Raw genomic sequence first — 12,527 nt, 5'->3', positions numbered from 1 at the left:
CCTTCATCACAACTGGAATAGGTCCACTCATAAGGCAGTTACACTGATGAGTCACCTGCTTATGGAGAGAGAGCTAGCTCTTGAAGAGAAAGGGAAACAGAGTTTTTTTGTTAACATTGTTCGTAGGACGGGAACAGAAACCACCCTAATAAAACTTTCTTACTTTGAGCCAGAAACAGTTCACCCTGATTTCAATTCCATCTTTAATTTCTTCTGTTAAGAAATCCAGCACTTGATCATTTGTTCAGAAATCCTGAAAATGGGACATTGAAAGTAGAACATTTTGCATTCATTGTGGACAATGGTCCAACTGAGGCCCTGTGAAGAACTTTGGTACGAATGTGGTTGTCATGCAGTTTGGTAAGGATACTAAGATTGAGATCAGTAACTCAAAAAGTTGTTAACTGAGTACCACAGATAGAGCAATCGGGTGGAACGAGTTGATGCTGCACAAAACCATGTCCTATCCAATGAAAATTTTCAAGCAAGGGAATTTATTCAGAGTATGGTATAGGAGATGACAAACATAAAGCTACCATGGAGCACATGGTAGAGGAAGTTACAAATTGTTTCGTCAATACATATTGTGGTGGTAGTCCAAGTATTGCAATGTGGAATTGGTGGGCAAGAAAATTTTATCATCAATGATGACATGGACAACATCTCTTCACATTATTTTCTTGGAAAGGATAAAAATCAGAAGGCTGATGACATTTATGGAGGAAAGTGGCTACTGTTTGGTACTTGGTCAAAAATTACACCTGCAGCTACAATGAAGACTAGGGAAGATTCTGCAGAACACATTTCATGAAGAGGGACAAAAGGACCTGCCAGATCGAGAAATATTCCACCCTAATAATAAATTATTCAACCCAGATATTGAGTGTGTATTTGCAACAACGCTCTTCTCCAAGCAACCTGAGCATGACTACATCAAACATGGCCACTGGCAGCGAAATTCATTAGCTACCCTTAGCTTAGAGAGGGTTCAACAATTCAACACACAAGTTGTTTCAGACACACCGGAGCATCTCTTCCCTTCCAAAATTTTGAAAATGATGTATAAAAGTCTTCTTTCATGGTGTTGAAAACAATTCTTTCAAGAATGCATTCCATTCTAAACTAGTGGACTAAGGCTAATATGACAATGTTCTGTCAGGAGTACAAAGAAAAGCTACAGATAAATCCTTTGTCAATGGTCCCAAGATGCACTTTATCATGAGAATGATAAAATGGAGCTTCAGGAGTTGTGTTGTAAAGAGGGGCTATTGAAAGAAGGAAAAAAGCATGAGTGTGCAGTCAGTACAATGGTGATCTCCTTTGCATTCCATATTCTGTAACAGAAATTGCCAAGTTGATTGTTTATAGGCTGTGAGAAATCTTGTGATTCCAAAGTGTTTTGGATTGTGACACCAAAGAGGAGTTGGTTTACAGGGCAAATTAAAACCCTATTTGGCCTTCCTCAGAGAACTTGAAGCTATAAGTAGTATCATTAATGCCCATCAGGAACCATCACACCTTATTATTCTTTGAAGTAATGCCCAAGAGGAGAAGGAACATTACGATAAATTAAAATAAATAGAATCATAATCGCAATATAAGTAAATAGAGTATCTGACACTGGATATACAATTTAAGATGACGTAAACATAAGCTTGAGTATGGTACATGTACATTTGGTTAACTAAATGAATATTATAATAAAGTTGCATTGATATACTGTATTAAATTATTTGAATGACTTTTTTTAGTTTTTATCACATTCCTCAAAATGCCGCGATTTTTTGAACAGGCATTATTTTTTTGCATTTTTTCAGGTGAGCAGAGGCAAGCACGAGGTGAGAGTCATGCACAACGGGAGGGGGTCATAAAAAATAACACCTGTCTTCACACTATTGTTTTTATGCTTTTCCACCCCTAGACACACCTCCAACCACCAACCAATCACAACATTTGGTGTTTACGGTGAATGCCAGTCCTACGTAAACTCCGACGAAAACATGCACCAACAGCTCAACAGCATGGAAAAAATTGTCCTTGGAGAAGAAAACAACTCTACAGCCTTCAATAGATTTATATTAGTAGAGGAAATAATGAAAAGTTTTATGACCTTTCTGGTTAACGAAACAAGAACAATATTATGAAGGTAAGTCTTGTAAACAACACTTATCGCGTCCTTTTGATGCCAGTTATTTAAAATTTAGGTCAACAGTCCACTTGACCCCAATTTATTTTCTTTTGTGCATGTCAATTTTCTTTTGGTTCGAGTAGTTTCGTCAGGTATAACATCAGCCATAGACATGTATACACAGGGTCTTTCTGAAAACCACCATGTTGTGAGAGGTCTGAGAGAGCACCTCGCAAAGTTATAAATATTAAATCAATAAATTTCTGAGGGGTATACAGGAAAACTAAGCTTGCCTATATGTACTTCTGACAGATCCTGCATTAAAGTGAATTTCTGAGGGTTTTGATAGCGGGGGGGGGGGGGGGGTGGGGGGGAGATATTAAAATGTAATTGCCGGTGTTTTGAGGACTCCGATTGGATTTTGGACAGCAGGCTGAAGTGAAATCGACTTCTGGATGCTGCGAAACTGCTTTTGGTAATGTAGGGAGTCCACTTCAGATAATGAAGAGAATCGACTTCTATTTGTAGGACCTTGCTGCGAATCCACCGGACACCCGCTTCGCGTATGCATGACAGCATATTATTAAATACGTCAGTTTTGGCGGGCATACGACCTAATAACTACTTTTAGTGAAACAACAGCGAATTAATAGCAAAAATACTCACCAAATCCAGAAATTCTGGAGAGCCGCCGTCGCAAACGCCCAAAAAGGTATGGATCGAAAAGCGAGGTTGACGTCCCACGCAACACGGAAGGAAGGCGGAAGCATAATGCAGTTGCAGTGGTCAGCGGTGTTGCTGAAAAAGCATTCATGAAAGCGAGGCAAAAGTGTGCAACTTTTTTGAATCGGAATGCGACTTTTAACCATTTAGCAGGAGAAGGGAGGAATTCAAACATTTCGTTTTTTTTCCTTACCCTTTTGAAGTAACCTCATACATTATAAGCAAAAGCTAAATTATTGGTACTTGATCATATTGAAGGTAAGCTTGAGTTTTTGATTTTTGTGGGTTCCAATACAAGTCGTAGATTTTGCTGGATTTGTGAATAGGGGGTGAGCTGTCAAAAGGCAGCCTCTGATCACTTGGGTTAAATGTATGTAAGGTGATGAATGAACATATTTGAACCATCAGCACCTTCCCCCCGCACCCTGCCATATCCCAGGTACTTGACTGCTGAGGTTTGAAACCCTGACCCTGTTTGGGACATAAATAGCCTTGTAAAACCTTCCATGTGTGGGACAATGCCCTCTGTTTTAGGACCCTATTTGTAACAAAGGACAACATCTAGCTCTTTTTTAACACAACTAACTCAAAGGCCCACGGTCACTTACCGGACATGATGTTCCACACATTGAAATGCAAACACCAATCACAACAGGTAAAATAATACATTACCTAGAAGTGTTGGTGAAAAATCCCATAATTTTGCATTAACAGCAGTGAACCTTTTGTGGAAACTTACTTGACATGAAGCATTGTTCACTTTAAACTCATCATCAATACTGATGAGTGTGGAGAAGGTGTCTGCAAGGTCTGTGGGGGAGCCGCAAGCTAGCGCGAAAGGTAACCATGACAACCCTGTGAGCGGCAACCACCCAGGCACCGTCACAATGAGGGAATACTCAGTGGAATGTTGAATACTTACCACTACTTACCTAGAGGGAGGGGAAGGACAGGAGCAAAGTTTTTTTTCTGCAACTGTACACGCAGCACAACACGAGCAAAATGGTTGACATCAACGGGGGAGCTGTAAATTTACTGAGGCCCTGCGAAAACCTTGGATTGCCCCACCTAAATTAAAGGAGCAGACTGCTGGCCAGCATTGTCTTGAGTTTTAAACCTCACCTAAATTACATTTAGCCCCATAAATTAAATATAGACAAACGTCTCTGATTTTGGATTTGCCAAATACTAGGACAGGTCCAAGACAGACTCGGTTGAAATTATATACCCTATCCAGCGGCACATGCCCATATATATATAGCCCTTATAGGGGAGTACCCTGCGGGGGCATTTGACGTGAAGAATGAATATGAACCTCAAGGGTCAAGTTCACACCTTTCTTTGTTTATTCAAGGAGGGAAATGTCACAAAAGTGGTTTACGTTGGTGCAATTTTGTAATTTTAGACTACATAATTGTTCATTGATTCATTGATTCATTCATTCATTCATTCATTCATTCATTCATTCCTTCATTCATTCATTCAAAAACCTCACAGGTTTTTCTTTGTGTTGTGCGACAGGTCATAGGTTAATTGTTTTCCTTCCCTGTATTGTTTTGACTTTTTTGTTTCCTTTGTTTTATGCCAGCTGTCAGTTTACAGGTTCTTTTACCAAGGTAAAGCCCTTAAAGACTGTCTAAAGAAACTGTGTTTTCAAAGGTTTGTATGAAAACCAGTGTAATTAATGTCTATACATTTCTTTAAGATTATCTGAGTTCAACTGAGTGGTGGAATAAATTTTCACTCAACGAATGCAATGTTTCACAGTTAAAATAATATTGTAAATGATTGCCATCTGCAGAGCATGAATTTTTAGAAGCGATTGGACAACCTATCTGTGAACAATTAGCCTTGTAGTTGAGGAAACACATGTTGCATTATAAGCCTTACGGTTTCTTTGTGCTTGCCATTTAATTTAGTGTATAATTCTGAAGATTACACTTGGTGGCATTAACAGTAAGAAAAAAAAACAATAAATAGGCCATTTTTATACTAAAGGACACATTATTCATCTGGACGAACTTGGGCAAACATATATTATTTGTTAGGTTATTTGTCTCTAGTATAAAGATGGCCATAAGATGCATTGTCCATCAAGATAAACTATCTTTAACAAAGTACAACAGAAGATAGTTCATCCAGATACATAATGCGTTTTGTGCCCACCTTTATACTAGAGACGCATAATTAAAAGATGAACAACAACTAGGTACAAAATGTTTGCCCAAATTTGTCCAGACCGATATTTTTGCATCCTCTAGTATAAAAACAGCCATGATTGATTAGAAGATGTAAGCACATTTAAATTTGCAATCATCTGATGAAAGCTATTAAGTAGAATAATAACCTATACTGGTAACACTGTTTGCACAGGATACTTGATTTCTTGTTGTTATTCAGGGAACTCCTATAAATAGAGCAAGAAATCAAAACTGAAATGTGGACAATTCCCATAAAAAAAAAAAATTATAATAATAATAATAATACATTTTTCATTCTGCAAACAGTGAGTATCTGTTGGAGACTTAAAATTATTTTCTTACCAATGTGCAATTCCGGAAAAATCCATACCCACCCCTTGAAAGGTCATCAGAAATTCCTAGGGGGAGGGGGTCCTAAAAGTCACTCCGATTTTAGAAGCAAAGTATGAAGCTAAATAAACTGGAATTTCCGGTTTCTGTGGGGGGGGGGGGGGGGAGTAATATTTTCTGGAACTGCACAATTTAAATAAATTTGAAAAAACCAGTTTCCAATATAAAAATTATTTTAAAATGGTATATACCCCACAACTTTGATCTCCACGTGAATGACATTAATATGTTGAAGCCATATAAGTCCTGACTGCACTAAATGGCCCAGAAAAAAATTAAAAAAACACATCTTTTTCTTTCACATTGGGATGGCAAGGACAATGCCACCAGCTCACAGGGTGTTAAAAATTTAAAAGATGACAGCTAGACCATCCTGGTACATTAATGACTCTGGGGCAGTCTGCTATACACAAAGGTTCATTGTACTATCTAAGTTTGCAGTTGAATTAATGCGCTCACAGACACCTCCTGTAAGAAGATTCCTTCTGAAGAGAACAAAAGTAGTGTACTGATCTCAGCTGAGAAGATATGAATTGTCCTTTCCCACAAAACAGCTCAGTACAATACTTTAGAGCTGTTGAGTATAATTATGTGTATGCAAATAAAGAGAATACAAAACCATGTAAGCCAATTATTTCAGTCAGTTAATTTTTCAAAACTGCTGTGGTTTCCTTGTGCTTGAATGTTCCCTTCAACTGCAAATTTCATTGGTTTTTAGTATGATCTAATGGTGGTTTCCTGACAAAATTGTTTTGAAAAACTCCTGTAAATTATTTATTGCTCAACACAGTTGTTTGATGTAGCATTATTTTATGGGCATAATTAACACATTAATCTAAACATATCTTACATTTTAAAATTTTGCTTTGATCTTCTTCATTGCAGACAACTTATGATTATGACATTGCCTAGAATTCATACTGCCTTCACTCATAGCTATAGGATAGTGTTCCATTATCCTCTAAAGAAGAGGACCAGATAAAAACAGATTGAGTAATATAATGACAATGAACATATGTGACCTGTTAAGAAAACTGAATATGGCACATTATCTTTGTTATTTATTTACAAGTTTTCTGCAGCTTCAGAATTTAAATTCACTTGAAAGTTTAATTTATTGTAAGTAATGTTAAAGGGCAAGCGTAAGTGAGATTAATACAAGAAAATGTCAAACTAGTCAACAGTCTGTGCTCTTTTCCTTTGCAGGAAATACCCTGAGTGACAGCTGAATTGAAAGCCACTGACAGACCTTAAGGATGCTCTGTCCTTCTCTTCAGAAGATCTTCTTTCTCATTTTTATTCAAGTAACAGATTTTGGTCAACATACCAAGGCAGATGAAATCAAGAATTGTACTTCATTCTCTTACTGTATTGACAGCTATGCTGACATATATAAATCTCTGACAGTAGATGATAACAGTTTTAACATTGAGTCTGCTCTCTATCCAGCAACAATGCCATCATCTCTTGTTGTCAAAGTGAAAATCTATGGACCCAATGACACATTTGTTGCAAATTACACCTGGAGTATGAACTGCTTGTATGTTGCTCTCCCAGCTGACGTCCTTGAACTCTTGTCTCTTCGGTCACTTCTGGTCAAACAGCGTACGCAAGACCTAAGCATTTGTCTGCCGAGCTTCTGTCCCAATTTTTCCCGTGTAGAGGAACAGAAAAAACTCATGAAAGGGGTTCTAGCTGCGGTAAGTGACTTTCTTTTTATAATAGGGAACTGGTCATAATCAATTTGTTCAAGGAGTACCCACCTTGTCTGGGGTAGGGGGGTTGTCAAAGATTTCACTTATCTTTGGAATAATATTACCCACAAAATTTAATTGGCATTAAAATTTGAGTTGACACACTGAAATATTCAACTTAAGCAAGAGTAAGCATTACCAGATAAACAAGAAAAGTGAGGTCTGAATCTTATTGTCATTGTTTTCTGCTGGATAGAGGGGTGGCCATGCAGAGGCACCATCTATTGAGGTTGATGAAGGGGGGTGCAGGCAGACCACCATCTGTTGAGTGCTTTGGTGGGTCCTGTTCGAGTACAATAGTTTTGACCAGTTCCCTTAACAGTGATTTTTATCGGCTTATGTTGCTTTGCATTCATTCATTTTCTTTAGTAACAGTTTAATAGTGTGAACCCTTAGAAATTCAAATTTGTAGCATATCTGCAGTGTTTACTTCTTGCAAAGCTTGTGAAGCAAGTTTAAACATTTTTATCAAAGCTACAGGTCCTTTGCAAGCCTAGAATCATGTGACTAAGTCAATCATGGCTAGTGATGATATTGAATGCTAAACAAGAATTTCAATGAGTTGGTTAAATCAGTGAAGTGTGTGATGTCCAGAATATCACTTTTTAGTCGCTTGCAGAGCATCATGGGTAAGAAAATATGGTAACCCATCGATCCGAGAAATTTTGGTTTGGTTATGATGTCACTGTCCGTCCGTCGTTACGCAGCAATACAGGACAACCAATGCTAATTGCACGCTCAAGTATGTGAAGCCTGCGCTGCCGCCCGCGTTTGTTTAGCGGGAAGTCGCATGGCCAACTGCGTTTAAAAAAAAAGGGAATTTTGGAGACAACAAAATACTAAGTCAATTTATGTATTCATTGAATGTGTCGGCCGACGTGGAAAGAAGAGAGAGAGAGAGAAAGAAAACGAGAAAGCAGGCGATGAATAAACAAAGTACAACGTGAAACGAGAGGGACTTCAAGAGCACGAGAAAACAGATGAAAAATCATGTGGTGAGCAACTCGCAAGTCGGTTAGAAATAAAATGCATTCTTGCAGGCAATTCTCGATAATTTTCCATACTTAACGTATTTCAAACCATGGACAGGCTCTTAAATCGTTGCTACACGACAAGTAGATTCGTGGATAAATTAATTTTTGAACATTTTGTGTTGACCTGATGCGCTTGTAAACACGCACAAATTTTAAAAGTTCATGTAAAACGGGTCACAATCATCATATTTCCTGTATTCTTCTTTTGTTAACATTTGTTAACATTTACTCAAAGACTATAATTATTTCTGTAGGAGAAATACTTTATTCACCGAGTTATGAATTTTGAACATTTTGTGTTGGACTTGAGCCATTCTGATTCGCAACGCATATTGACCATGACCTTGTCAACACGCACAAATTTTAAACGCTCAAATATTTTAGAAATTGACCGCTAATCAGCACTGCAAACGTCACAGAAGGAAAACAATGTGGGAATTTCATTCACAATTAGGTTTCATTCAAACAGCCATGCAGTCAAAAGCATCATTTGAAGTAACAGGGTTAGGAAGCCGTCAGCAAGAAGTCAGGGTACAAAAACAATGAAGCAAACATGGTCCCATACATTGTACAGGGCCAGAGAGGGTGGTTCTTGATTTACTTGGCAGCAATCGCGGTTGTTTGTGCTCCTGGCTTACGTTTTAGCTTGTTCACTCCCCAGGCCTCAGGACGCTTATCAAGTGAACCGAGGTCCATGATTTGGAAGGCTTGGGGCCGAAAGGGTAGCGTTTTACTCAAGCTCGAGTCAAGTCACGTTCTCTCTTGCGCTAAATACGGCCGGGAGTGAGGCTGTGCAGTCCCCTGTTTACCGTTATAGATGTACGCTGAAATTGGTCGCTGACTGAGCTTGCAATGTTCCCGTAATAGCTAATGATTCAATTAAAAAATTATGTCTTATTTACAGCTTCAAGATCTGGCTGTTAGTCCAGGAATACGGGATCCAACGCTGAACACAGCGGAGTGCGTTATAGAGGGTCACGAGCCAGACATAGAGGCTACAGGACGCAGTGTCAACATAAGAATAATTTTGTGGTGCGCTTTTGTTTTTGCTTCCCCAGCTGGAATCGCCTTAACCACTGAAGCATTAAAATTTTTGGAAAAAAAGCGTGAGCGTTGTAAATGCCGCAAGTGTTCGAGTGGCAATTCACGCAAACTTCGTGACGAGCAGCAAGACCCCAGTATGGTCAGCTCTATAATTGTGTTATGTTTTCTTCTGTTTTTTTTTGAGGCTGTTATTTTCGGGCTGGTGATTTCACGCTCAGCTTCTGGAAATGCACCTAGGGACATTTATCCTATTCTAGGACTCTTAGTTTTATTGCCAACAGTGTTTTTTTTTGCCAAAAAAGTATGGTTTAAAGGCGATTCCCCAGAGTCAAATGGGGATGAAGTAAGGAATCCGATCCAGCCACTTCCCCACTCTCAAAACGGCTCTCGTCAAGTGTCGAGAGCCGTGGATGAGTCACACAGGCTTTTAATTTTGCCAGGGACTTCATCCTCCCCAGACAGCTCTCCTCAAGTGTCGGCAACTGTGGGTGAGTCAGGGATTCAGTCGCAGGGGACTTCATCCTCCAAATGCACCGAGACCACTAATACACGTTGCGGTTCTATAGGGGACTGCCTCATCAAGCTAATGATACAAATATGTGCAAGCCTGACTGCTTACCATTTTTGTTGGCTAGTAATTGGCACCATGATTAACCCAGTGTGGGGTTTCATTCTTTTACTTTTGGTTTTGTTTGTTATTGTTGCCTTAACGTATACTCTATACTTGGGTTTTAGCAGTGTTTCTGAATTGGATAAAATTGAAACCGCTGTATATATTTCATATATCGTATGCCTTTTCTTAGGTTTTTGTTCGCTTATTGTGTTGGCGATCTTAGCTGCAAAGATATTTTATGGAACGGCGACAGCTTATGATGTCTTAAAAACTGTGTTGACGGCTGTAATACTTGCTATAACTACATGGGCAGTCAAGAAATGGAAAGAACCTGAAAAGACTGGGCTCCCTTTTTACCAATTTTAATCATGAACACTGATCGCCAAAAGAGCAATGTGCTATCATGATACCTTTTACCTTGATTTCTATTTGAGCTCCAATACATTTATATTTCTATAGATTGTAGCCTGTACTATAAGCCCTTCTAGTTTTTGTTAGGCCATAAGGGGGCCTCTGTAATCAGCTTCAGACTCACATGTATAGCATTTATCACTAACGATTATAGATATCTTATTTGATGGTTTTACATATAATACGCAACGATATTTTGCGAGTTGCACAGTATTTTGGGGCGAGGAAAAATACGAGCAATGAGCAAAATGTTCGCGGGTATTATATGTAAAGCCATCGAATAAGAGATTATTATTCCACTACAAAAAGGTTTTGTTATTTTGGATTTTCTTTTCTAGAAAGAGTGTTGAAATACATCCGGCAGTATGTATCTGTCCATCAGTTTCGGCGCGTGCGAATGACGTAAACAACACAGAAAGCCAGTGAAATGTCTTTGCCCGTATTCGCTCCGTTGTAATCCGGTCAAACCAGGACATTACAGTGAATTACTATGACAGTCTTAAATTTTGCGCGTTCTCTTGACTTTATCTGGTTAAATGACATAATAGTGGAATAATAATATTAGTTAATGATACCAGTTGCAAAAGTTGTCGGGTTTTCTGGTCTTAAACGTTCCTAGACGTCCCCTGGAATGTTCTAGGAGGCAAAGTCATGTTATTGAGTAAATACACGGTATGTTATAATTGTGAGGTATTATTGGTAGTCTGTCCACACCTGTTATAATTTTATTTTCTTTACTGTTGCTGTTTTCGCAACCCCCGTGGGCTTTATTTCACTCGCGGGCCGCAGTGATGGTCTGAAAATAGATGGTCTGTAAACAGGCTCTTTACCGCTGACAACGCAACTGGTTAGTTTTCTCGAACGCACAAACTTTTGTACAAAGTATCAATAGTAATAATGGTGAGTGCAGCACTTGAGAAAAGTGAAAAACTGAAAACGCAGCCCGCCAAATTGCTTTCTGGTTTTCCATACAGAAGGTGCAACTTTCGGTGACAGAATTCTTCCTGCAAAATCGTGGCGGGCTTTCGCTTTGCATAGCAAAACCTTCAAACTGTCGACAGCATAACCATTAATGTAAAAGGCAACAGGAGTATTAGGAGATATGTAGCTACTTTTCACACCATTCAGTCTTGTTTTTCGTCTTATTATCATGTTTTTGTAACTAGTGTTAGTGTGAGGGAAGAAATTAGGAGTAAGAAGTTTATTTTCATCGCTGATAAAAATATTAAAAAACCAACATTCACTTGGAGTTTCCAGTTCAGTAACTGTGACTGTTACCTGCTGTTGTTTAATTAGACCATAACTGTAATTAGGCGTTGAGGTGTTATGGTAATTTTGTTAAACTCTTATCTGTGTTGTTTTGAAGGTTACTAATGTTGCACCAGCTAAATTCTGTTTCCTCCAATTATGTTTCAAAGAGCGCATAAGTTAACGTTGTGTTATACTTTTTAACAATTACCTGATCGCTTCGCTTCTGTAGTTTGTCATAAATACAACTGTTTTGTAAACTATATTCTTTGGTTACGTTCTGGTTACGAAGTTAATTAAAACTCGACTGTTGGACCAAAGTTCTGTGGGATGTTGATGTCTGGGAGATAACCGGTTCCTGTAACAGATCCGGGCCTCTTCGCAGCCAGCGAGTGTGTTCCTCAGGTTTGCAGAGTCTCGCCCCGAAATCTGTTTAAGTGCTTCCCCGGGCAAAATACTTGTTATCACAGTAGCCTCCTGTTTAGCCTAATAAAATTAGTAAAGAGTAATGCTTTTTTTTTTAATTACCCAAAACAACTCCCTCCCCCCCCCCCCCCCCCCCCGCCCGTGCTTTAGTAGGGCGTTTTCCCTCATTGTCCAACCTAGGAATCGGGCATTAGTCTAACCGGGACCATTTGACAGCCTTGTGATTTCTACCTCAGGGCATTGCCACTTCATTTAGTTATAAGTTCATGGGCGAAGACAATGACTTTGTGATTAACGACGTCTAAGGAGGACAAAAATGAGGCGGTAGATCAACGGAACGAACGTTCACTGGAGCAATACAGCGAAATGAGACTTGTTTGAGACTGGACTAGCGTCAACTTAATTTTTTTAGCCGTACCGCGGGGCATTTGAACAGCTCATTTGTCATGTTTGTTTGGGGGAGGCACAACTAGATATGACTGATGTGTGAATCGTCTTTATGAGTTCCGAGCCGTAACTTCGGCTAAACAGGGACTTTACGAAGCTACTATGGCA

At 39.0% G+C, this 12,527-nt stretch overlaps 3 protein-coding genes and 1 pseudogene across 10 annotated transcripts in view; 2 read left to right on the top strand and 2 right to left on the bottom strand.

The window, feature by feature from the left end:
* The window catches only part of LOC146484129 (uncharacterized), a 2,132-nt pseudogene extending 596 nt beyond the window's left edge, over window positions 1–1,536 (top strand).
* Window positions 1–2,906, bottom strand: part of LOC146484128 (uncharacterized) — a 54,848-nt gene extending 51,942 nt beyond the window's left edge. For all 6 annotated transcript variants that reach the window (XR_014863721.1, XM_085105399.1, XM_085105402.1 and 3 more), the window contains exon 1: window positions 2,795–2,906. The gene's annotated coding sequence lies outside the window, so the exon portion shown is untranslated. The remainder of the gene's footprint in view (window positions 1–2,794) is intronic.
* Window positions 1–12,527, bottom strand: part of LOC146484126 (uncharacterized) — a 134,160-nt gene that overhangs the window by 108,174 nt on the left and 13,459 nt on the right. The gene's annotated exons all lie outside the window — the stretch shown is intronic.
* Window positions 1,923–12,004, top strand: LOC146484127 (uncharacterized). Of its 3 annotated transcripts, none has more exons than XM_085105406.1 (4): window positions 1,923–2,146; window positions 4,440–4,510; window positions 6,649–7,142; window positions 9,135–12,004. In XM_085105406.1, the coding sequence occupies exons 3-4, from the start codon at window positions 6,699–6,701 to the stop codon at window positions 10,251–10,253; spliced, it is 1,563 nt and encodes a 520-aa protein (XP_084961532.1). In that variant the 5' UTR covers window positions 1,923–2,146; window positions 4,440–4,510; window positions 6,649–6,698; the 3' UTR covers window positions 10,254–12,004. The 3 variants fall into 3 exon arrangements, with proteins under 3 accessions (XP_084961532.1, XP_084961531.1, XP_084961533.1); XM_085105405.1 differs by lacking the exon at window positions 1,923–2,146 and adding an exon at window positions 2,972–3,109; XM_085105407.1 differs by lacking the exons at window positions 1,923–2,146; window positions 4,440–4,510 and having other exon boundaries at window positions 6,561–7,142.

The sequence above is a fragment of the Pavona decussata genome, unplaced genomic scaffold (genome assembly GCF_977016875.1).
Source record: "Pavona decussata unplaced genomic scaffold, jaPavDecu1.1 SCAFFOLD_37, whole genome shotgun sequence".
In the NCBI taxonomy this organism is placed as follows: Eukaryota; Metazoa; Cnidaria; class Anthozoa; order Scleractinia; family Agariciidae; genus Pavona; species Pavona decussata.
This window is presented reverse-complemented; position numbering and strand designations above follow the sequence as displayed.